At 50.1% G+C, this 24,839-nt stretch overlaps 1 protein-coding gene, 1 long non-coding RNA gene and 1 other non-coding gene across 3 annotated transcripts; all 3 read right to left on the bottom strand.

Moving 5' to 3' along the window:
* Positions 1-4,993: 4,993 nt before the first annotated feature.
* On the bottom strand, positions 4,994-17,052 carry CYP2S1 (cytochrome P450 family 2 subfamily S member 1). The gene is given in 10 exon segments (XM_074369608.1): positions 4,994-6,095; positions 6,097-6,269; positions 6,355-6,496; positions 8,485-8,672; positions 9,746-9,887; positions 11,812-11,991; positions 12,139-12,299; positions 12,733-12,882; positions 15,121-15,286; positions 16,533-17,052. Coding segments are annotated over 10 exon segments (1,785 nt in total). The 5' UTR covers positions 16,710-17,052; the 3' UTR covers positions 4,994-5,789.
* On the bottom strand, positions 13,156-13,262 carry LOC123614619 (U6 spliceosomal RNA). Its single transcript, XR_006722057.1, has one exon. It is a non-coding gene; the product is annotated as a U6 spliceosomal RNA (small nuclear RNA).
* A 4,926-nt stretch (positions 17,053-21,978) lies between the features above and the next one.
* Positions 21,979-24,080, bottom strand: LOC123614613 (uncharacterized). The gene is made up of 3 exons (XR_006722054.2): positions 23,831-24,080; positions 23,596-23,708; positions 21,979-22,845 (listed from the first exon to the last, which is right to left on the bottom strand). It is a non-coding gene; the product is annotated as an uncharacterized LOC123614613 (long non-coding RNA).
* Positions 24,081-24,839: the final 759 nt, after the last annotated feature.

Raw genomic sequence — 24,839 nt, forward strand, 5'->3', positions numbered from 1 at the left:
GAGGCTGAGGAGTGGGAAGGGGCCCCTAATCCTGAGCCAGGGAGGCAGGGAAGCTGTGTGTCTCTCTGTCCCAGCTCTGGGCGCTGTCCCTCTGGGCTATCTCTGTGTCTGGTAAACATTCCTCCAGAACTCCATTCCCCTCTGCGACCCCCCCACCCTGCCTCCACCCCCAGCCCAGCCCAGCCAGGCACTCCCCCTCACACTCAGGGCTCCTCGACAAGGACACACTCTCTCTCTTTCTCTCTCTCTCTCTCTCTCTCTCTCTCTCTCTCTCTCTCTCTCTCTCTCTCTCTCTCTCTCTCTCTCGCTCACTCTCTCGCTCTCTCTCTCTCTCTCTCTCTCTCTCTCTCTCTCTCTCTCTCTCTCGGATGTCATCCACACATGGAGGCTGGACAGGAGGAGACACGCAGGGGCACGCTGCTGGCCCACACTCAGACAAGCTGGGTCTGGAACTCCATTCCTGGAGAAACCTCAGAAACCAGGACACGGCCTCATGGGCATCCCCGGGCTACACTCAGGGAGACGTGGATCCTCCTACAAAGAAGACCCACATGGGCCCAGAAACAGGACACCAGTTGAGTTGACCAGGGTTGGAATCCTGTTTCTGCCACTAACTGTGTGATCTTACAAGTGACTGGCCTCCCTGAGCCTCGGCGTGTCCATCTGTAAGGTGGGAGTAAGAACAGCGCCCACTTGGCAGGCTACAGGGCGGGTGTCCCAGGGCAGTGCACGTGCAGTTCTTTGCACGTGGTGACGACAGCTGACAAGGTGCCCTTGATTTTTTTGCATCTCATCTGTATGTCTCCCTGTGCACTGGCATTGCTGTCTCCCTCTGGTGGATTGTGTGCCCTGATCCTTGCAGATCCGATGCCTGTGTGTTGGTTCTCCTGCTTGTCCATCTCCTTGCCCCTGTGTGTTGCGCATATGGAACGGGGTCTCTTCAAGCCTGGGTGCCTGCAAGAGGGGGCTGGGCACCATCTCTCTGCTCTTGGCCGTTCTGTGCACTGGCATCCCTACAGCTCCTTACAAACTCCTCTCCTCTCCACCTGCCCATGTCTCTCGCACCTGCCTCTTCTCCCCACCTCATGGAGTCCAGCCCCATCCTTTCCCACCAGGACCCTGCCCTGGCCTCCTCCCTGGCCTCCTTGCCGGCCTCCTCGCCTCCACTTTTCCTCCCTCCAGTCCATCTCCCATTCTTAAGCAGAGGGATATTTCTGAAACTCAGATCTGACCCTGTCCCTTCTCTGCTTAACCTCAGCTCCCCTGCTGCCCTCCAGGTGAGCTCCCAGCTCTCAACCTGCCACTTAGGGCTTTTCACCATTAGCTTCCCTGAAGCTGTATCATTTGTGTCCCACTGCAGTGACAGCCTCAGTACCTAGATCCTGTCACCCAGCCCCAACCCTCAGGGTCTTCTTGGATACCCTCCACCCTGCAGTAGGTTTCCAGGTGCCATGGGGGATTCGATTCACAAAGCTCTCTCCCGCCTCATCCTACCCTCCTCCCGGTTACCTCACCCTGCTCCAGCTTGGTCCTCTCCTCTGGCCTCCTCCCGCCTCCTCCCGGGCCGCCACTCTCCTTCCCTCTAACCTGCCAAACAACAAGAGGAATGTGTCTCAATCCCAAGTCAAACCCTTTCCCTCCTTGGCCTCAAACCTTCCAAGATAAACTCCCAAACTGCTTACCTCATGCCCCCTGGTGTCCACCTGGCTCTTATCCCTGGCTCACGGGCCTCAGGGCCTCCTCCTGATATACATGTACAGACTGTGAAATGATTACCACAATTAACTTAGTTAACACATCCATCACCTCGGTTACCATTTTTGGTGCGTATGGTGAGAACATTTAAGATCTACTCTTAGTAAATTTCAAGTATACATCACAAGATTAACTTATAGCTGTCATGCTGTACATTAGAGCCAGAACTTCATCTTATAACTAAAAAATGTGTACCCTTTAACCAGCATCTCCTGATTTCTCCCACCCCCAGCCCTGGGCAACCACTATTCTTTTGTTTTTTAATTTAACTTATTAATTATTAATTTTTATTGAGCTATAACTGACGTAGAACATTATATTAGGTTCAGGTATACATAGCAATTCAGCATTTTATACATTGTGAAATGATCACAATAAGTCTATTAACATCCATCACTACACAGTTACAAATGTTTTTCTCTCGTTTTAAGAGAACTTTTAAGATCTACTCTCTTAGCAAATTTCCAATGTTCTATAATATAGTGTTATTAACTATTGTCACCATGCTGTACATTACATCCCTCTGTTTCTATGAATTCGGCTTTTTTAGATTCCACATATAAGTGAGATCATGCAGTATTTGTCTTTCTGTGTCTGACTTAGTTCACTTAGCATAATGCCTTCAAGGTCCATCCACGTTTATCACCAAAGGCAGGATTTCCTTCTTTTTTATGACTGAATAATATTCTGTTACATAGCTATGTCATTTTCTTTATCCAATCATCTGCTGACAGACTCTTAGATGGTTCTGTATCTTGGCTATTGTGAACAACGCTGCCATGGACATGGGAGTGCAGAGATCTCTTTGACATATTGATGTGTTTCCTTTGGATGTATACCAAGAAATGAGATTGCTGGGTCATTTGACAATCCTAATTTTTTGAGGAACCTCCAAACTGTTTTCTATAGTGGCTGCACCAATTTACTTTGCTACCAGCAGTGCACAAGGGTGCCCCACTGGGGGGCTTTGAGCAGGGGAGAGACCTGATTGATTTGGTTTTAAAGGATCCCTTTGCTAAGGCCAGTAAGTGAAAGGTTGATGGGAAACTTTCTAAAAGAGGGATCAGGACCTGGACACGCTATATGAGACCATTTATTATTGAGATATGATGTGAAGAGTTCTTGCCAGAATGAGCCCGAATCTGGTCTAACTCCCACTTTACAGGGAATTCCAGACAATGGAAAGACATCTTGAGTGGCACCCCAAAGAGGCCATCAGCCGAAGACAGGATGTGAAAACCTGCACAGGGCAAATAACCCAGTTTCTTTAAGAAATAAGTGGCATACAAAAGGTTGGGGACCGGTTACAGATTTAGAAGACCTGCATGTTCAAACAAAGGCACTGCATGGTGAACCTTTGGGTTCTGATTTGAACAAACTTGACTATGAAATACATTTCTGGGACAGCCAGGGAAACGTGAACACTAACACTGCAAAATCGGTAATTGTAATAGGTGTGGAAATGGATATTATGGTTGTGACTTTTAAAAAGTGAATTGTAAAGGAGGAGTTATCATTTTAATAAGTTGAGTATTTGCTGGGGGTAATGAAAGTTTGGGGTATAGACAGTGTGATGGTTATACATTGTGAATGTATGTAATGCCACTGAGTTGTACACTTACAAGTGGTGAGAATGAGAAATATTATGCTATGTATATTTTAACCCCTCCCCCAGAATAACCCTGAAGACCCTACTAATTGTAAATACTTTTACTTTGGGGTCCAATAATTACTGGTTAAGCCATTTTGAGTTTATGCTTTCTTTTGCTTGCTACTCGAATCATCTTAACTCATGTCAACTTTCATTTTGATACAATCCTAGTTCCATTCTTCCTTAATAAATGAGGTTGCTGCTATTTCTTTTTTAAAAATTCTTTTATTAAAAAATTCTTTTTTTACTTTATTTTCTTGGGGGGTTGCATAATTAGGTATTTATTTATTTATTTATTTATTTGGAGGTGCTGGGGATTGAACCCAGGACCTCCTGCATGCTAAGCACGTGCTCTACCACTGAGTTAAATCCTCCCCTGCTTTCCCCACCTGTTTGCTGGTATTTCTGATCCCAAATTTCCCTGGGTGTGAATTTTGAGCACAAAGGAAAGCAAGTCATTGCCTTAATTCAAAAGGAGGAAACCTGAAACCTCATTTATTCCTTTTCACATCACAGACATATGAAAAGCAGTAACAATAATAAATTCAAGAACTCAACGTGTACTTCGTTCCTATTAAGTTCCAGAATTGTTCACATCTCTTCTTTTAAATTTGGTCTTTTAGATGCTCAACCCTCAGTGAAGGAGTCATTAGCTAGAAAGTGGCAAAGTCAGGGTCTGATCCCAAGCTCGTCTGTTTTCTATTGTATCGCTGTTCTGTGCTACCTCTATAGAACTTAAGCCAAAAAATAAAGTGATAACATTGTGGAAAATTAAAAAAAAAAAAAGCTAACGAAGCATTGCTGAAACATTCAGAGACAGATGTCTGTAATTTATTTTGAAATGCCTAAAAAAATGAGCTGGATGGGCAGGTGGCTAGAAATGTGCTAATACACGTGGCAAACTGCCGTGGGAGAATCCAGAGGTGGCCCATGGGCCTTCCCGTAGAATCCCTTCAACTTTGAAAATTGTCCTCATAAAATGTCAGGGGGAAAATGTCCTTTTACTATTAGAAATGTGTATTCAATTATTTTCTGAGATTTGCTTTAAAATAATCGGAAGATTGTGATCGACAAAATAAAATTAGCAGAAATTGGATGGTTATCCAATGAGGCTGGGTCAAGGGCCCAGAGGTTCATCGCACTATTCTACTATCGTGGGTCTGAACACTTCCTTCGTAGATAACTGACAAGTAAAAAGATGCTTCTGGCTTCCTTACGAAGAGAAGGGAGGGAAAGGGTAGCAGAAGAGGCCAGAGTGAGGGTAGAGTGAGGGCTCCTGTTTCAGCATCTACTTTTAGTTTGGGAGAGCGCCCAGGGCGTGGAGGGGTCACCTTCAGGCTTTTCCTAACTGAGGCCCTCCACCCCTCCAACCCCAGCCCCAGGCCTGCCCACCCCATCCACATCAGCCTCACCGGAAGTGAGGCCCAGGACCGCTCCCCTCCCCCCCATCTCCACATCTGCTACTGATGTCAGCAGCCAGGGTGGGCGGGGGCCGTGTTTTTCAGCTCCCGCCTAGCCTCGAGGGAGGGGTGGACCCTCCCCATTCCCACCCCTTACTCACAATGATGGACACTGTCACACTCACGCTAGGCCCTGCCCTGGGCCAGACCAGGGTCTAGAAAGGAACTTTTATTGCAAAACGGGGATCTTCGGAGTCACAAAGACGTCAGACCTGGCCTCTTCCCTGACCCAGGGAGTTGGAGTCTGGTCCCTTCCACGAGGTCTAACTGGGACTTTGACACAGAGTAGGGGCAGTGCGTCAGTGTGTGTTGAGGGGGACTGGGGAGCAGGGGAGGTTTTTCAAGTTATATAAGCTGGAGTGTGTGTGTGTGTGTGTGTGTGTGTGTGTGTGTGTGTGTGTGTTCCTCTGTTCTGAGGGTCCATGTGTGTCCAAGTTTGCTTAGTCCACAGGCTTGTATGCACAACTGCACATTGGGGGTGTGTTTGTATTTGGGAGCATCTGGGGATCAGGGTGCTTGGAAAGGGGTGTCCCTGAGGGCTGAAGGTGCACAGGAGACCATGGCTGTGTCCCTGTGGGAGTAGCTTGTCTCAGTGGGCAGGCCAGTGTCACACTTGGGTTGACTGTGTGGTTCACTGGTTGGGGGCATGTAGCTGGAGAAAGCCTTGTACAAGGACACTGGTACCATGACCTGAGGGCCGCAGATAAAGAGGGTCTCTGTGAGGTGACGTGAGCCAGCATGGGACATGTTCTCTGCACCAGGCTCCCAGAGATGGCAACACTGGGAAGTCTGAGGAGTGAAGAGGGCACACGGGCCGAGAACACTGGTGGCTGAACTTGAATGTGTAGGTTGTGAGTCCAGGGGGGTCGTGTGGTATTTGAGTTGGTGGGTTATCTGGGCATGTGGCTGTGATTCCTGATGGACTAAATGTATGTCTGTAGAAAGCTGTGTGGCCACATTGCCTCACGGCCCGCATGGTTGGGATCTGGGTGTGTGGTTCCAAGTCTCAACAGCTGTGTGGGCCGAGGACCCCGTGGATGTGGAGGCTGAATATACGTGTGACTGACTCTAGAAAACAGCTCCAGGTGCATGAATGTGGCTGCCTGTGGTGTAGACGTGCGGCTCTGGAGTCCCAGCCATATCCATGCCCACTGTCGAGGCTGCCTGCCCCCTCCCAAGGTGCCCTCCTTCATCCAGTCCACACGGCGGGTCAGATGGAGGTCAGTGGGGCCGAAATTGCATCTGGAAGGCTTGGGGGATGTTGAAAAGGCCGCTGACGGCTGGCTGGAGGCTCAGGGCACCCGGTGGGCAGGGGCTCTCCAGCGAGAAGGCCTGCAGGACGGTGGTGAACAGGAGGAAGATCTCGGCCCGAGCCAGGCCCTCCCCAAGGCAGACGCGCTTACCTGCGAGGAAGAGAGAGCTGGAGCCGGGCCTGGGGGAGGACCTGGGGGAGGACCAGCGGGGGGGCAGGGGCGGCCCAGCAGATACCTAAGGAGAAGGGCAGAAACGACTCCTGCTTCTTGAACTTCCCTTCTGCGTCCAGGAATCGGCCGGGGTTGAACTCCTCCGGCTGCTGGAAGACCTTGGGGTCATGCAGGATGGAGCCAAGGAGAGGGAGGACCTCTGTGCCCTGGGGGGAAATCATAATAAAACTATAAATATCCCTCACAACCCAGGCCTTCCGCTCAGAGTCGGAGCACATGAGTCTGGTGTGTTGGGGAAATCAGTTCACAAAATACAGGGGTTGGGAGGAGGGTATAGCTCAGTGGTAGAGCGCATGCTTAGCATGCATGAGGTCCTGGGTTCAATCCCCAGTAACTCTTTTAAGAATAAACAAACAAACTAACCAACAAACCTAATTACCAGCCCCCCCAAAAAATAAAGAAAAAAAAAAAACACAGTGGCATCTGAGTGATTATGGGTCAGAGACTTTATTAAGCCTTATATCTAACTCACCTCCTTTGTAATAGGTACATGTGTTCTACTTACATACACACACAAACACACACACACACACACAAACTCGCTAAATCTTTCTAACAAGCCTAGGAAACAGTTACTAATATGGTCCCCATTTTATTTATTTATTTATTTTTTTTAAAGATTTCTTTCTTTTCTTTTTTTCTGATCCCCATTTTTAAGGATGGGAAGAGGCCCAGAGAACTTCAGCAACTTGCCCTAAGGCAACACTTGGACACGGCAGAGTTTGTTATTTTTACACAGTGTTTTAAACTTTGGGGGTACGCTGGGATTCAGCTGTGGTTGTCCTAAGCAGCTTGGCTCAGAGTCCAGCTTTCTGCCACTATGGTATTCCAGAGGCGAAGTGTGGGTGGGTGATGGCTGTCCACGAAGGCTTCCCCTGCCCAGGTTTGGGGACAGTGGCAGCCCCTTCAGCTGAGATCAGAGTTATGGTATTCCCAGGACTGTGGTGCACGGTCAAGGTGGGGAGTATGAGGAGACGAAGAGGGACCTCCTTTGCTAGGGACTCTGGTTAATGGGGCTCTGAGTTGGGAAGGTGAGTGAGGCTTCAGGAAAAGGTCGTGTAACTGCCATTAAAATAAGAGAAAGGCAGAGAGCAGTGGTTAAAGCACAGGCTCTGGGTTCAAATCCTGCCCCTGCCACTTGTAGGCTGGCTGGGGTTGGCAAGTCTTCTAACATTTTAGGGACTCAGTTTCCTCATCTGTACAATGGGTGTGATAATGGTAGAGGGTGGCTCTGAAGATTGAATAAGGTAATACGTGTAGAGCATTTAGACTAATACCTGGCACAGAGCAGGTCCTCAACCACTAATGCCTGTTATTACTGTTGTCATTAGCAGTAGTTGTTGCACTTGCTATAGTCATTGCTTTAGCAATCGTTGCTTCGGGGGTGTACAGAGGAGCCCCACTCCCTGTACAAAGAGCTCAGCTGGTGTTTTACAAGCATTTTTTCACAGATTCCTTATAATCTCCAGTTGATGCTATTACTGCTCCCAGTTTAGAATAGGAGTAGATGGAGGTTCAGAGGGTGAAGTGATTTGCCCAAGGTCTCAGCCTGAAAACAGCAGGGCTGGATTCTAACTGCTATGGGTTGGATTCTACAACCAAGCTCAAGGAGGGAGCAGCTGGTGCGGAAGGCGCCTCAGGTTTCCAGGGAGACATCGTCCCCTGGTGGTGATGGCTCTGAATTGCTCTCGAATCAAGGGACAGGAACTGAGTGAGAGAGGGTGGGGCTGATTCTGTGTGTTTACAGCAGGGACTGAGGGTGAGGGCCTCTGTTAGCCCTCAGATTGTTCCCTGCCTGTCACCTTATTTGATTGTCCTAACCACTTTGGGAGGAGGAAGAATTAGGATACCCATCTGAAACATAGGGAAACCAAGGCTGGGAAAGTCAAAAGGCAAGAGAAAGCAACACAGAGAGAGAGATGCAGAGACAGACGGGGACATAGAGAAAGAAAGGGAGATGAGAAGAAAAGAGGGAGATATCAGCCAGGGAGGAGAGAGAAAGAGGAGGAAGATGTAGAAACAGCGAGAGAAAGAGAGACAGACCAAGATCTGGAAAAAGTCAGAGACACAGATAGCAGCAGACTCAGGCTCGAGGCAGAGACAGCTGCTGGGCAGGGCTGACCCGCATACCCACCTGGGGCAGGGTGTACCCCCGGAAGCGGGTGGTCTTGGTGAGGGCTCGGGGCATGCTCATGGGTACCAGTGCCAGCAGCCTCTGTGCCTCGTGCAGAACCGCATCCGTGTAGGGGAGGCGGGCTCGGTCTGCCAGACAGGGTGCCCGGCCGGCCCCCAGCTCCCTAGTCAGCTCCTCCTGCACCCGCTCTGCACTCAAGAGGAGGGGGGTGGGAGGTCAGGGGTGGGGCGGGGCACTGTGATCCTCTGCTTGGACGGTCTTCTGGAGCAGCCAGTGTGCTGGGCATCCCATCTGTCCTCTCATTCCCCACAGCAGTCCTGCGAGGTGGGTACCACTGTATAGCCCCATCTCCCAAATGAGGACCCTGGAGCCCAGTGAGCTGAAACCACAGCTGACTCCATTCCACCAAGGCCACCAGGCCCCAGGTCCCATCTTCCATCTTCCAGGTCAGCCCACCCCACCATCTTGACAGCACTTAAGGCAGCTGCCTGACCCTGAACCGCTGGAGTCCCCTGGGGCAAATTCCCAGCCCTGCCTCACCCCACATCCTCCGTCACCATCACAGCTTCAGGTCTTGCCTGTCCCCTGATAACTCCACTTTGTTTTTTTTCTCCAGCCCTGACCCAGGTGTCTTGTGGCCTCCCCCTGGTGGCCCCAGGCCCCTCACATTCAGATTGTCCCAAAGCGGCCTCAGCATCTCCCCTGAAACAGCTCCTCATCCCTTCTGGCCTCACCTCAGGGTGGCTTCCCAGTCCCCCAGTCCTCTGGTCAGAGCCCTTGGCCTATCCCTGGATGACCCCCTCCCTTATTTTTCTCCACCACCTGCCTACGTGGCTCCCTCTCCCCTCCCCACAGCTTGGCCCAGCGCTGTCTTCCCCCACCCCAGTCCTTACCCTGAGCTCCTGGCATCCTCTTTCACACCTTACAACCTACCTCTTCATGGCAGACTAAAGGGTTTTTCTAAAATGCTAATTTGACCCTGTCCTTCCCCTGCTCAACAACATTCCATGGCTCCCCATTGCTCAGGATTAGGGACACAAGTTACCACCAAGACAGCAAGTCTGGAGATGTCTCCTGCCTCATTTCTCATTTCACTACTCACACTGCAACCAGCAGTCCCCAAACAACTGGCTCCCCAGACACCCTGGGTGCCAGACCCATTGTCGCCTCCAGGCTCTGGCTCAGGAGGACTCTCCTGATGGTTCTTCCTCTGAGCCCTGCCTCCTGTTCCCAGGGCCTGGCTGGTGGCAAAGGCTCCTACCTTGGACCTCAGGGTATTTCAGCAGGAGCAGGAAGGTGTAGCGGATTGTGGTGCTGACTGTCACTGTCCCAGCAAACAGCAGATTAATGACCGTCATCAGCAAGTTCTTGTCAGTGAATTCTGTGTTTGGGTCTTGCTTCTCCTGGGAGAAACCAGGCAGAGGGGCTTAGAGAACATGGGCTGCGGGGAGTCGAGGCCCAGCACAGCCAGGTTGGGGGTGCAGCATAGCAAGTTAAAGCTTTGTTAGGAGTTTAAACAAATGTTTGGGAAAGTTGGAAAGTGGGCTTTTGATATAAGTTCTCTCTGGCTGAAATGTTTTAAAAAGGCAAGAGAGTGGCTGCTATTAAAAACAAACACCGATAGAAAATAACAAGTATTGGTGAGGATGTGGAGAAACTGGAACTCCTGTCACCAGGGGGACATATAAATGGTGAAGCTGTTACAGCAAATGGTACAGCGGCTCCTCAAAAGCTTAACATAGAATTGCCATATGACCTAGCAATTCCACTTCTGGGGATTTATCCAAAAGAACGGAAAGTGGTGGGGGAGGGTAGAGCTCAGTGGTAGAGCCTGTGCTCAGCATGCATGAGGTCATGGGTTCAATCCCCAGTACCTCCATTAAAATAAATAAGTTAAATAAAAACCTAATGACCCCCCCCTCAGAAAAGTAGGGTCTTGAAGGACATTTGTACATCCATGTTCAAAGTAGCATTATTCACAATAGCCAAAGAGTAGAAGCAACCCAAGTGTCCACTGATGGATGAACGGATAAAGAAAATGTGACATAGCCGTACGATGGAATATGAGGCAGCCTTAAAAAGGAAGGAAGTCCTGTCACACGCTACAACATGAATGAACCTTGAGGACATTAAGTGAGATAAACCTCAGTAGGACAAATACTGTGTGATTCCACTTACAGGAGGTTCCTAGAGTCATCAAATTCATAGAGACACAAAATAGAAGGGTGGTTGCCGGGCGCTGGCAGAAGGAAAGGTGGGAGTTTCTTTAACAGGTATAGAATTTCAATTTTGCAAGTTGAAAAGCATTCTGGAGAGCAAAGGTGGTGATGCAAATGTCATGAACACTACTGAGCTGTACACTTAAAAGTGGCCAAGATGGGAAGTGTTATGTGTATTTTACTACAATTACGTTCTTTTTTAAATTAAAAAAATGAAAAGGGGGGTATAGCTCAGTGGTAGAGTGCATGCCTAGCATACATGAGGTCCTGGGTTCAATCCCTAGTACCTCCATTAAAAAAATAAATAAATAGGCGGGGAGGGTAGAGCTCAGTGGTAGAGCGCCTGTTCAACACGCACAAGGGCCTGGGTTCAATTCCCAGTACCTCCTCTAAAAATAAATAAATAAACCAAATACCTCCCACACTAAAATTTTTTTTAAAGAAATAAAGAAACCTAATTACCTCCCCCACAAAAAAGAAATACAAATTAAAAAAATGAAAGGGAAAATAAACAGGGCCACAGAGTTAAGAAAATTGCTCTCTCCACCAAGAGGGTGGCTGCATTTATTCAAGGATGTGGCCCTGAATATCTCCCATCATTGCAAAATCTGTACAATTCAAAACTAGGTATTTCCACAGGGGTCATCTTAATTCTAATTTTCTCACAAGTTGATTGTTCTCACCTAATTAATAAATTGAACTTTATTAGTATAATTTGAGATTGAAGGGTTTCATAAGCAAATGATTGTAATTCACAGGAAATGTCCTGTGTGGGAGGCGAGAGGTAGGGATGGGGAGAAGGGCTGGTGGGGATTGCTGGTGGCAGGTCACTGGGCAGGGGGCCTGAGCTGGGCCTGAGATTGGAGGGAAGAGGAGGGGGAGAGATGCAAGAGACTCAAACACACCTGAGGTGAGTGTGGGGTGGGGGGAGGCGGAGAACAATGTACCAGAAAGAAGAGCTATGCACACCCAGGCAGAGACACAGATCCACAGGGACACGTGCAGAGAAGGATGGAGGCTGACAGTATGTCCCGGCTACACCTGGCTGGGGACCAGCCAGGCCGCCAGTGCCATTCAGGAGGACCCCCCAACCCACAAATGCCCCCACCTTTGCCATCTTCAGCAGGAAGGCATCCACAACATCACGTGCGGGGCTCGAGGTGTCCAGGCTTCCCTGGTGCCGCTGCACCTGCTGGACGGCAAAGGCAGCCAGGGTGCCCAAGTGGCCAAGGAGCTGTGTGTGGGGGCCTGGCAGGCGCGGCAGGAGCCAGGAGAACATCTCGTATGTCTGTGGGGAGAAAGACAGCTGTTTTCACGGGGACCTGACTTGGCACCAGGGTGGAGGGGCAGGCGGACTGAGCGCTCTGGGGTTACCTGGAAGAGGTGGACACAAGCCTTTGGGGAAAGTGGCTGGAGAGGGGTCCCACCCACTTACCTGACCCCACGGGGAGCTGACCCCCATGGTGGTGCCGCCAGCTGCCCGGACCATGGCCTGGAATTCCTCACTGTCGTAGGGGAAGCGGAGGCCGAAGACAAGGGAGCAGATGATGTTGGCGGTGGCCTGGGCCAGCAGCAAGGAGGGGTCAAATGGCCGTCCTGGGGAGGAGGAGCAAGGAGGAGGGCTGGATGGAGTTGGGAAGAGGGGAGCTGACCTGGAGGTGGATTGGATATGGAGTGGGGACCAGACACGACTGGAAAGAGACAAGCACAGAGAGTGAGACAGAGACAGATAGACAGGGAGAGACCAAGAGACACAGATAAGGAAGGGGTTGTGGGACAACAGATAGTCAGGAAAAGAGAGAGCCACAGGGAAAGAGAGACAGGGAGAGAGACGGACAGACTTGCAGGAGAGAAAAACAGAAAAACAGAGAGAAAAGAGGCAGAAAGAGTGATATGACAGTCCCAGGGACACAGAGACAGCAGGACAGAGATGGAAGGTGGAGAAGGAGAGAGAGGGAGGTGACCAGAGTCCCCAGCCCAGCCCCAGAGGGAAGGCCATCTCTACACTCAGGCCACTGGCCCCGCTGACCTTTTGTCCCCTGGAACGACTCCACCAGATGCTGGGCCTCCGCCTGGATCAGCTCCTCGCCTTCTGGCTTCCCCATGCCCAGTTCCCGCAGAGCCAGCGTGGTGAATTTCCTCAGCTGCCTCCATCGCTCTCCATTGGAGAACAAAACCCCTGCACAGAAGGCTAGGCTCAAGGAGGGACCGGCCCCTCTCCCAGGACAGTAGCAGCCCTTCCTCCCAGTGAGGTGCCCTGTCCTGAGTCCATACCAGCCTAGCCCAGGGATGAGGACTCCGGAGATGCTCAATAAATGCCTAACCTTGGGTCACAGGGTGACCTTCTCCTGAGAGGCTGGTAACTGGAATTATCCAGGCTCCTTGAGCCTTCTATGATTAAGCAGGGTGAGTGAAGATTTCTTCCTTCCTTCCGTTTATCCATATATATATATATTTTATGGAACGCTTCATGAATTTGCATGTCATCCTTGTACAAGGGTCATGCTAATCTTCTCTGTATCATTCTAATTTTAGTATATGTGCTGCCGAAGCGAGCACTATCTATCCATATTTTTATTCCTCTATTCATCCACCCATTCATTTATCCTTCCTTCTTCCTCTTTCCTTTACTCCCTCCCTCCCTCCCTCCCTCTCTTCTCTCCAACCATCTATCCATTCATCCCTCCACCCCAGCATTTATGGAGTACTGTTGGGTCCCATGTCCCACGTCGTTAGGAGGTTGAACAGGGAGGGAGGAGGGTGGAATCGCACCGTTTCCCTCCTTTATCCAAGAGACTTGCTCTGGATGGACACTTCCCTGCTCTGAGCTGTTCCTATTTGTAGAATGCCAGCCCATAATGGCCTCCTAGACGCCTCCTCCTGGGTATCCCGTCTACCCACCCCTCCATTTTGTCCCAAACTGGACCCAGCATCTCTCCTCCTTGTCTCAGCCACTGACCAGCCCCCTGGCCAGAGCCCTGCATTCCTCTCCTGACCACCTCCCCTCCCCACTCCATGGCCCCAGTCCTGGTCCAGCCCAGTCCCCTGCCTGGACTTCCACTCCGCAACCAGAAGATCTTTTTAACTCCGACCATATCCCTTCCCAGGAAAACCCAAAGTCCAAACGTGCTGGCTTGACTCAGGTCCCATGTAATCAGGCTCTGCAGACCACTCCAGCTTTGTTACTCATCTCACTACAGTCGCACTGGTCTTCTCTCACGTCCTCAAGGATGCCAGGATGTCCCCTCTAGGCCTTTGCCCTTGCTGTTCCCTCTGCCAGGATCATTCATCTCTTCGTCCTCACTGAACTAACTCTACTCAACCTTCGGGTCTCAGCTCAAATGTCACCTCTTCTGGGAAGCCTTCCCTGATTCCTCCCATTCCTCTCACACCCCAACTCCCTCTGCTCCCTGGGCCAGGAAAGGGCCCCATGTGTCCTGCTCTCAAGGCTGTCCCTCTCATTTTAGAATTCTATTCTCTTCCCTCATGTCTTACGGCAAAGCCCCACTCTCTCACAGTAAGACATGTCACCACAGCTGTCTTGGTCACTACCGTGTCCCCAGTCCCAAGGCAGGCGTAATGAAAAGTTGTCAGTTGATGAATGAATGCGTCTTCTCTCACCTCCATGCTGGTCCCTCTGCCTGGAACACCCTTCCCAGTCCCCCTGTGAGTCTCAGCTCAGACACCCCGTCTCTCAGGAAGACTTCCTGGATGTCCTCCACTGAAGAGGCTGGGCCGGGCGCCTCCTCCAATTCCCACCGTCTCAGGGCTTCCCCCAGGCCGGCCCTGACCTTTCTGGGCTTGTCACTGTCTGTCTCCCCACTGGTGACGGGTCTGTCTCCCCACTGGCGACGGGTCTGTCTCCCCACTGGCTTGTGTGCTCTGGGGGAGCAGGACTGAGGTGGTTTAGTCACTGCTGTGTCCCCGCACTCTGGCCTCCTGCTTTCAGTCTTAACACAGAGAATAGTTTACACATTTTGAGTGTTTGCCTACTCATTCTCAGTGCTTCAGATGTCTTCCCTCTTCCTCCCGGCCCTGGGGGGACTTTGCCTGGAGCAGTAATAAGACTATTACAACCGCGTATTCTTACCTCGTGCAATCCTTACTACAGTCCTATGTAACAGGCACTGTTATCACCCCATTTTACAGATGAGGAGGGGGAGGGTAGAGCTAAAGTGATAGAGCTCATGCTTAGCATGCAGGAGGTCCTGGGTTCAATCCCCCGTACCTCCTCTAAAAATAAATAAATAAACCTAATTACCTACCCTCCACAAAAACAGAACAAAACAAACACTAACTATAGATGAGGAAACAGAGATCCGGAGACACTGAATCATGCATGGAAGGTTGCAGAACAGTAAGAGCTGGCAGGATCTGAGTGCAAGCCCCAGAAGCCTCCAGGCTGCTTATGACTCACCATGGCCATCAAAGGTCCCATCCAGCGTCGCCACTATCCCTCGCCCGCTGAACTCCTCTGCCTGACCTCCCAAGGCCTCTTGCACAGCCTCGCGCCCAACCAGGACCACCACACGCCGCCAGGGTCCCAGGTACACAGTGAAAACTGGTCCGTACTTCTTACCCAGCTGGGGGCAGGGAGAGAGAGGGGGGCAGGTGCTGTGGGGGGAGGCTACTGCCTCTTAAAGTCTATGTGTCTCCATCGTGCCCCTTGTTGCTGGATGAGCCACCTAAGAGGAAACCCTCCTGCTCTGCCCTAAACCGAAATAGTGAAATAGTCACGTTGGGGGGCTTAGTTCTCTTTTTTTCTGTACCAGGCTCCCAGGTGCCCTCCCCATAGAGTCCTCCTTCCCCAAACTCTCACCCAACACACTCTCTGGGTCCCATCCCCTTACCCCCTGTAGAGCCCCAATTTATGACTCTGGGGCAACCCAGAACCTACCCCTATGCCCACAGCTCAGACATTCAGCAGTAAAAATGGGCAGCTATATCTTTGGTCTCCCCCAATCCCTCAGCTCCCTCCCCTCAGAACTAGCCACCCTTTTCAATCACCGCTAAACCCTCAAATTCTGGAGCAGATAACCATGGAGCACTGGAACCATCTCTCCCCAAGAACACCACCCTCCTTGCCATGTCCTGGAAGACCCCAGACTCTTTTTGAATGGGGATCCTCTGGCCTCTTCCCAATCCCCCAGAGGGTTGGGACTGTCTCAGCCTTCTTGCTCTCCTTCCTTTCCTCTGTTGCAGAACTTCCAGCTCCCTCCTACCCCCCTCTTCCCCATTCCCATCTGTCTCTGCAGATAGATTCCTAGAACCCTCCAGCCTCTGCCTCCCCCTCCTCTGGGGGTCCCACCCCCTTTTCTTCTCTGCCCACTCCTCTGGATAGCTCACTTATATCTCCCCAGGACCTCTGCTCGGGACCAGCCACCACCATCACATTATCAGTTTCTCTTCTACTTGAGGACACCTATTTCTCTCAGTTTTTGTTCCCTCCCTGCTGCCTCCATTCCACCTTCCCAGGATTCTGGGGGCCTCTCTAACTTCAGGCTCCTGTCACTCTGGGTCCTGCTCTCCACTCCGGATCCCTCTCCAGGATTCTGTGGGCAGGATTCTGCCCCTCCTGGCCCTGGCCCCGCACTCCAGGATCCTCTCTTCCCAGGATCCCCTGACCCTTTTCAGCCCTGGACCCTTGCTCCCTCCCCACCCCAGGGCATCCATAGCCCCATCCGGGACCCTTCACCTGCCCGCCTCTTCTAGGACATACATGACGGCCGCTTTGCGCTGGCACTACGGTTTCTCTCCCAGGGGTGCGTCCCTTCCCTCTCTGGGCCTTCGACCCCCGCATCTAGCCAGGGCGTGCGGGAGGCCCCTCACCTGCAAAAGCCCCAGGTACAGCGCTCCAGGCCGGAGCTGCAGGAGGTTCCCCAGCAGCGGCAGCGGCGTGGGCCCCGGGGGCAGGTGGCCTCGGCGCCGGGTCCCGGGCAGCGCCAGCGTCAGCACCAGGAGCAGCAGCAGCAGCAGCAGCAGCACCCAGGTGCCCGCCTCCTCCATCTCCGCGGGCTGACTGCTTCTCTTCGCTCCCAGACGCTCCACGCGGCTGGGCCTGTGGGGGGCGGGAGCCGGGAGGCTCCCTCCCCGACGAAATCTGGTGGAGGGAGGCGGGGCAGCGAGCCTCTCCCCCTGCCTGCGGGGCTGGGTTCTCTCCCCGCCGCCGGGTATCTTTCTCCCAGATCGCAGATGCCGCCGGGTGTCGGGGACACACCCTTGAACGGTTTTCTCCCCGGTCACCCAGGTTCGAGGGGGCGGAGACAGGTCTTGGACCCCAGGTGGTGCGCGGGCCGATCAGGGGAACCTGGAAGCCAGAGACTTTGGCCTCCTTCTGGAGGCCACACCCCGTGCCAGCTCCTACCTCCCTCCGCCCTGTAATCGGAGTGTGCATTCGCATGAGCCTGCGTGTACGGTGTCTTTGAGCCAACCTCCTCCAGCATCTTTTATCTTCACCACGGACTGGGAGGAGGAACGTGACTTTTAACAATAAAGGATCCGAAATTCAGAGAGGTAAACTGACTAGCCTTAGGCCACACAGCTAATAAAGGGGCAAAGCTGGGATTTGAATTCCGGCCCCGCTGAACGATTGATTCAATCATAATTCACTTAGCAGTATAGTATGGTGGTTAGAAACCGGAGGTCTGAAGCCAGACTACTTGAGTTCACAGCCTAGCTTCTCTGCCTCTGTTAACTCTTCTGTAAAATGGGGATGTGTTTCAGGATTAAGTAAGTAGGTGTGTGTGTACACAACTTTAAACAGGGCCAGGTGCTTGTATAACAAGTGTTAAATATGTACTGGCTAAGATTCTTTCAACTAATTGTTACTGAAGTTTAACTGTAAAGAAGACTTTGCTCTAGACCTGGGAATGCCGCTATAAGTAACAGAGAGGACCCTGTCCTCCCGGAATGCTTATCCCCATGCAGATGAAGTTGTAAAGTAAGATAATTTCAGGAAGTTCCAAAAGTCTGGGCAGATGACAGTGACCGTGTCAGATCCATGTTGTATCCTGAGCATCTAGAGCAGTGTCTGGCACACAGAAGATGCTCAATAAATATTGAGGTGGGTGGGGGCATATAGCTCAGTGGTAGAGTGCATGCCTAGCACGCACAAGGTCCCAGGTTCAATCCCCAGTACTGCTACTAAAAAACCCCCAAAACCTCATTACCTCCCCCCAAAATAATAAAAAACAAAATTTTAAAAAACGAAAGGGAAAAAAATTTTAATAAAATAAATATTGATTACACCAAAGGCTGAATGTAGGAATGAGGTCAGCGAGGTCAGCAAGGACATCATGCCAGGCCCTTGAAAAGATTTTGCATTTTATTTCTCATGCAAAGAGAAGCAGTTGAAGGATTTCCAGCAGGAAGTTACTTGGTTTGCTTTGCATTTTCGTTTAACATTTTATTATGAAAACTTTCAATATTCACCACCTAGCTTTCACCAATAACGTTTTACTGTCCTCACTTGGTTAGGTATCTTTTCATCTTCTCTCATCAATCCATCTTTTTTTTTTTTAATGTGTTCGAAAGAAAGTCGCAGACACCAGTACCCTTCACTCCTAAACACATCAGCATGCCTATCACTTGCTAGATTTAATATTGGTTTACGAGTCACTCCCGGCCACCTCCCAGGTTAATTTGCACATGATGAATTGAACAAGCCTTAACTGTCAAGTAAATTTTGACAAACACATACAACCGTGTGACTCAAACTCCTCAGGGTTTGGAGAGTTACCATCATGCCAGAAACCTCTCACGTGACCTTTCCTAGTCAATTACCCTCACTCGTGCCAAAGTACTGATCCCCACCCTTAACACATACACACAGATTAGTTTTCTCTTTGCATTTATTTCTCTGGTTGCCCTCTGAAGAAGGAACTGTGGGGGATGGGGATAGGGGAAGAAAAGGCAGGGAACCTAGTGCCAGTAAAGTCCGGGCAAGGGATGACAATGGCTGGGAGCAGGGTGAGTAGCAGTGGGGAAAGAAAGAAATAGATGCATTTGGGATATACTGGGAGGTAGAGCCAGCAGAATTTGCTGACAAATTCGGTTTGAAGGCAAAGGAAGGCATCCAGGTTATTATTTCTGTCAAATAAAAACAATTCTGATATTGGGGGAGGAGAAACTTTATTCCAAAAGACTATTGCCACAGAGGCACAGAGATGATTGCGAAGACAGGGAGCAACACCAGAATACGATAGCCCAGAAAGATGTGTTTTCTAGTGAAATGAATGTTTTCCCTTGTCCTAGATTTTTTGTTTGCAGCAAGTGGAAATATGGCATTCCCTTTCCCAGAGACGAGGAAGGAGATGGGGGCCAACTGGGGTGGAAAACTGGTGAAGCAGGTTTTGCAGGAGGGAGGGGAATCAGGAATTCTCTTTTGGAGCCATGAATTTAAGGTGCTTGTTAGCTATCCCGGGAGAAGAGCTGAGTGAACTGACAGGTTGGAGTTTGGATTTGGTACCTCCCAAGACTCTCCAGAACAAGACAAAGGAGAACCTAAGAACTGGTACCCACATCATGGCAACAAAGTGTAGGCCAGCCTCCCCACATCTCTCCCCAGTTTCAGGGGACAGCCCTGGGATGTCAGGAGGCTAGAATCAAGGCCAAAGGAGACTATAGGCAACATTCCAGCCATGTTTTGAGAGAAGGGGCTCTGGTCTAGGAGAGAAATGACAAGATTACAAGAGCCTAGTATTTTAAGATGGTCTTGATTGCAAAATCCTATGGATAAGAAAGTTTAAAAGTTGCTCAAATTCTGAGGATTCCAAGACAAGACTTCTCATTACTTTGGTAATAAAATTCAAGCCCCTCCTGGTGACCTACAGTGATTAAGGATCTGTCTACTGGCTGCTGAGTTTGACATCATCTTGGCCCCCCGCTGTTCTCTGCTCATGATATTCCACTTACACTGGCCTTTCAGTTTCTTGAACACCAAGCTAGCTTCAGGGCCTTTGCACTAGCTCTCTGCCTGCTGTGTTTGGCCTAGAGATTGAGATTGGTTCATTTTTCTAATCCCAGCTCAAAGGCCAGTCCCCTCCGGAAGAGACTTTCCCAGAGCACACAAACTGAATTAGCTCCCTCCCCCATCTCAGACCCTGCTTTTTATTATTAAATAAGGTATTTAATAAATACTAAATGAGTTAACATTTTCTAAGCACTTACAATAGTGCCTGGCATGTAGTCAGCTTTGAATGTGTTTGTTAAATACATACAAACTTTCCTCCACAACCTCTTATCAGCACCTGAAAGCATCTTATATGTTGATTTACATTTTCATTCTGCCTTCCCCTACCAGCAGATGCTCTCCATGATGGCAGAGGCTTCTGTCTGGTTCACTGATGTGTCCCCAGGGTCTGGCAGGTCTGGCACCCAGCAGGTACTCAATATATATTTTGCTGAATGAATGATTTGAATATTATCGGCTAGGCTCTCAAATTTATTGAAAGAACAATCAAGATTTCCAAATTCTCAGTCTAAAGAGAAAGATTCAGAGGTTTCCCAACATCGATTTTGCAATAACTGAGCCATTTGTGGTGGATCCTGGCCTCTCCTCCCCTGGACCTGGAGATGCCCATACATCCAGTTCAGTGGCTGACAGCTGACCCTGTCCTTCCCCACCACCTACTTCCCATCAGACCATCCTCTGATCCGGGCTAGGTGAGGCCCCAAGTGATCCTCTTTAAATTTAACCTCCTATGATGGATTTTCTTAAGCCACTCTGGGGGCTGCCAACCCCAGGGTTCCAGCAGGCTGAGGGGTAGGTGGCTTCTGGAAATTGCTGGGGGTTTATTTTGCTTGAGTTTCTCTAAGCCTTACTGTTTTAGAACCTGACTTGCTGTCTGGGGATGAGCTCCTCCGCTCTCTGGCCTATGCCTTTCCCCAGTGTTCTTCTCCCAGCCCTGCATATCTCAGTTTCTTTGCTTTCTCTCCTTCAGAGCCACCTCACCCAGCACCCAGAACTGGGCAAAGAGGAAGTTTAAAATGAGTCTTGCTTCCTTCCTGCTAACCTCGGGTCTGAGGCTTCCCCGGATTCTAAGAGCACCCTCGGCTGTGAGTAACACCAGGGACTGGACTATGTCACAGACCACAGGCAGCAACATTCTTTGGTCTGTGACCTGCATCCCACCCCCACATCCACCACTTCATCCTATGCTCTTGAAACTGAGTCCCCCTAAATCTGAGTTCCCCTGCTGAGTGTATGATTACCACCTCTATCCTAAACTCTATTCCCTTTCTTGTCCCACCCTTGTTCCCCTCAGAATTGAGAAGTATCAAAGAAAAGGGGAGACTGAAACTGAGCAGGACTCTATGGGACTTTCCTAGGTACAAAAGCCCTTCTGTGTCCCCGTTTCTTGTTTGTAGAAAAAGGCTTTAGTCTCCTAGGCCTTCCTTGAGTTCCACAGAGCAGACTCAAGCAGTTGCTAACTGGGGAAGTGAGGGAATGCAGACACAAAGGAGGAGCAGTTGAACAAGAAAAGTAGTGATGGCTTAAACAAAAGTTTTGTTTAGAGATAAAGCAGAGTGCTAGTTCCTCCTCAGGTGATGTATAGAACAACCTGATGCTTATCTTTTAGTTACTCTGCAGAAACTGACCCCTCCCTCCTCACCCCGGTGAAGAATGGTGACTATGTGCTGACCATAAGCAAGTAGATCCCAGATGGCTGGAACCAGGATGATTTAGATTCCTGAAACATCACTCCGTTATCTCACCACCAACCAATCAAAAGAAAGTCCACAAGCTGCAACTGTCAACCCAAATGTTGCCTTTAAAAACCCTTTTCTGAAAGCCATCGGGGAGTTTGGATCTTTTGAGCATCAGCTGCCCATTCTCCTTGCTTGGCACCTGCAAATAAATGCTATAATTTCCTTCATCACACCCCGAGTCATAGATTGGCTTTGCTACATGGTGAATGGGCAGACCCAAATTTGACTAGGCAACACCCTCACCCCATCCTCTCTTTTCTTGCAGCTTTCTATGTATCATACCCTCTAGTAGGGCAGGGAGTTAAAAAAAAAAAAAAAGGCACCCACAAATTTACATCAGGAGGGCAGCCATGGGCCAAGAAAAATTAAAAAATAAAAATGTAGGTCTTTCTGCTGATGGCTCTTGCTCCCTGGCCCCCATCTATGACTGTGTCTGAGCATCACCTGGTCCCATCCCCTTTTTCTGTTTTAAAAATAATTATTTCAAATATGGAGACAGAACAGATTTTGAAGACTTGTCATGATGAATTGTGTGTGCACACCTATCTTTATCATATCTCACCATCTTTAGCATTTGTTTATTTAGAGAAATAAAATATAACTGACTGAGTCGGGGTCTCCTGTGTCCCCTCCCAGATGTCATATTTCTCCCTCCTTCCCTCCTCCAGGGAAACCACTCTCTTACAGTTAATATTCTGACATAGTTTTTTATTTTATTTTATTGAGGGGGGAGATATTTAGGTTTATTTATTTATTTACTTAATGGAGGTCCTGGGGATTGAACCCAGGACCTCATGCATGCTAAGCATGCACCCTATCAATTGAGCTATACTCTTCCCCCCACCCTGCTTTTCATTCTTTTACTACATATTTGTGCAACCCACACAATATCTGGGAAGGTATTCTTTTGCAGATTTAAAAACTGTGATACACAAGGCAGCACACAGCATACATATATCTTTCTGCAACTGGCCTTCTTCAATTTTGGGGATCATTCAAATCCAGTACATGCAGCTCTGGTTCATTTGTTTTAACTCCTAGGAAGTATTTCATGGAATGGCTTTGACACAGATACAGAAAGCACTGTATCTGTCTTTTCGTTAAGAATTTCCTCATTTCATGTAAATCAACTAAACTTCAATAAAAATTTTTTTTTAAAGTTGCCTCATTTCAAATGTCTGAGTCATGGGGGCCTGGTTCCTTCTGCCTGAAGCATTTGGCTTCAATCTGCCCTGTCCCCTCCTCCCTTTGGGTCCAACTTAGTGTCGTCCCAGAGCTCCTGGCATCCAGGCTTCCAGGCTCATTTCTCCCATCCACCTTCCACTCAAATTGTCCATCTTTGATCATTTGTCTGATGCTTGTTGCCCCCCAAGCCAAGAGCTGGACAGGGTCCAGGGCAGGGACAGGGTCCGTCCTCCCCACTCCGCAGCACCTGTCGGGGAAGACACAGATGTTAAGTGGGATGAAAGTGTACCGGCTCAGCAGGTGGCTTCCAAATTCTCACAGGGGAAGACCTTCCTTGGCTGATGAAAATGTGTGGCTTAGCCAGTTGGTGGTGGGGTGGGGATGGGGGTTGGGGTGGAGTTGGGTAGGGGGTGAGGAGTGGAATGCTTGATAGTTTTACATTCAAAAGGGTAGGGAGTGTTTGGGGAGAAGGGATGGAGTGGAGCTGGAGGCTCAAGCGTGAGCTTTGAAGGGCAGGGAGCCTCCGGTTTGGAAAGTTTTGGGAATGGGAATTACTTGAATTCAAGTCTCTGCCCTGCCACGGCCACATCTTTCTGTGTGACTGCAGCGAACTATTTCTACCTCTCGGTTTTCCCTATCTGTAAATGGGGCTCATAACTGCACTCACTTCCCAGGGGTGTGGTCACCACCAAATGTGATAAGGGGGCTACTCTGTACGGGGGCTGTACAGAACCATCGGGTGAGCCCTGAGAGCAAGGGCTGGGGTTTTTGTTCACCTCGGCATCCTCAGGCTTTAAAGGCTCAGTAAATAGTAAGCCCAGACCCCTCGTCACCGCCCCCCCCAGGCTGGGTTGAGGAATCTCCTTTGGGCTCCTTCTAGAAAAGGCATAAATCGTATTATCCCCCATTTATGCTTTGAAGATATAATACATCATCTACATCTGATGAGGAAATTGGGGCAGAAGAAAGTCACGGTCACCTGCTCAAGATCACCTACCCTAAGGATCAGTTGTTCTGGGTTGTTTCTTCATTCTCCTCTCTGGAAGGACTGTTTTGCTCCATCCCTCCTCCTCTGCCCCCCATCCTGCCTGCTAGACTGGTTGCTCTGGGCTGTGATGAAGAAATGAAGGAGTGAGCCCCACTGATGCCCACTCTCCCATATCCTGGTAGGACCCGCCACCCCCATCGGCTCCCACCCGCCACCCCTTTAGCTCCCTGAGCCGCTTACGCACCGCGTCCACCAGGGGCGCCCTCTACACCACAGGTCACTGGGCTTTAGCGCTGCGGAGTAGAGAAGGAAGATGACTGGAGAAGGGGAAGAAACACTAGACTGGAGGGAACCTGAGAGGGACAGACAGTAACCTTCCCTCTCCTCCTTCCTCCTTCTCTTCCAGCCGCCACGTGTGGCCAGTAGCGACCTGGGTTCAAATCCCGCGCTGACTTCGAGAAGCCGCGTGACGTTCCCCAGGCCAGCGAATAACCTCCCTCTATTCCAGTCTCTCAGCAGTGAAATGGGATGTTATTTTAGTACCTCCCTCAGAGGATTAACGGCAAATCCTGGCGGACAAAAGTGTGTGCCAGAGTTTACTGCCGTCTTGTTCTGGGTGTGTGTTATGTGCCAGGCGTGGCACCCAAATCTCACAATAACCCAGTCAGTGCCATTATAGGTTTTCATAGAACTTCAGTCACGCAGGTAGTAGGTGATTACTGGCTCATTAAAAATCTCAAAGACTGCAGAAAAAGGATTCTTTTTATCCCTTCAAATCCTCACTCCCTGGCCCTGCCCTTTTCAGCCCACATGCCCAGCCCTTGATCCCAAGGAACATCCAAGGTTAGTCAGGACTCAGGTTCTCAGTTCTGCTGCCCAAACTGGTCCAGGCTGGTTCCATTACTTTCTATCTTTCTACCTAGTGAGACCCACCCTTAGATAGTTGACACAAGGCCCTGCCCAGACCCAGCTGGGCAATGCTGGGGTCACAGTGGAGACAGAGACAGCTTCGCCCTCATGGGGCTCACAGTCCAGTGGGGTGGACTGGGCTGGGGGAGGCACAGGCAGAGAGGTCAGGGCCCAGATAGGGGAGGCACAGAGGACTGTGGGAACCCAGACTAAGTGGCTGCCCCAGCCTGGGAGTGGTGGGCGTCAGGGAGGGCTTCCTGGAGGAGAGCATACGTGAGTCTGAAGAATGAGTACTGGAAGATCATGGGGAAGAGTGTTTCCTGTAGTGAGAACAGCATGTTGGG

This window comes from Camelus bactrianus, chromosome 9 (genome assembly GCF_048773025.1).
Source record: "Camelus bactrianus isolate YW-2024 breed Bactrian camel chromosome 9, ASM4877302v1, whole genome shotgun sequence".
Classification (NCBI taxonomy): domain Eukaryota; kingdom Metazoa; phylum Chordata; class Mammalia; order Artiodactyla; family Camelidae; genus Camelus; species Camelus bactrianus.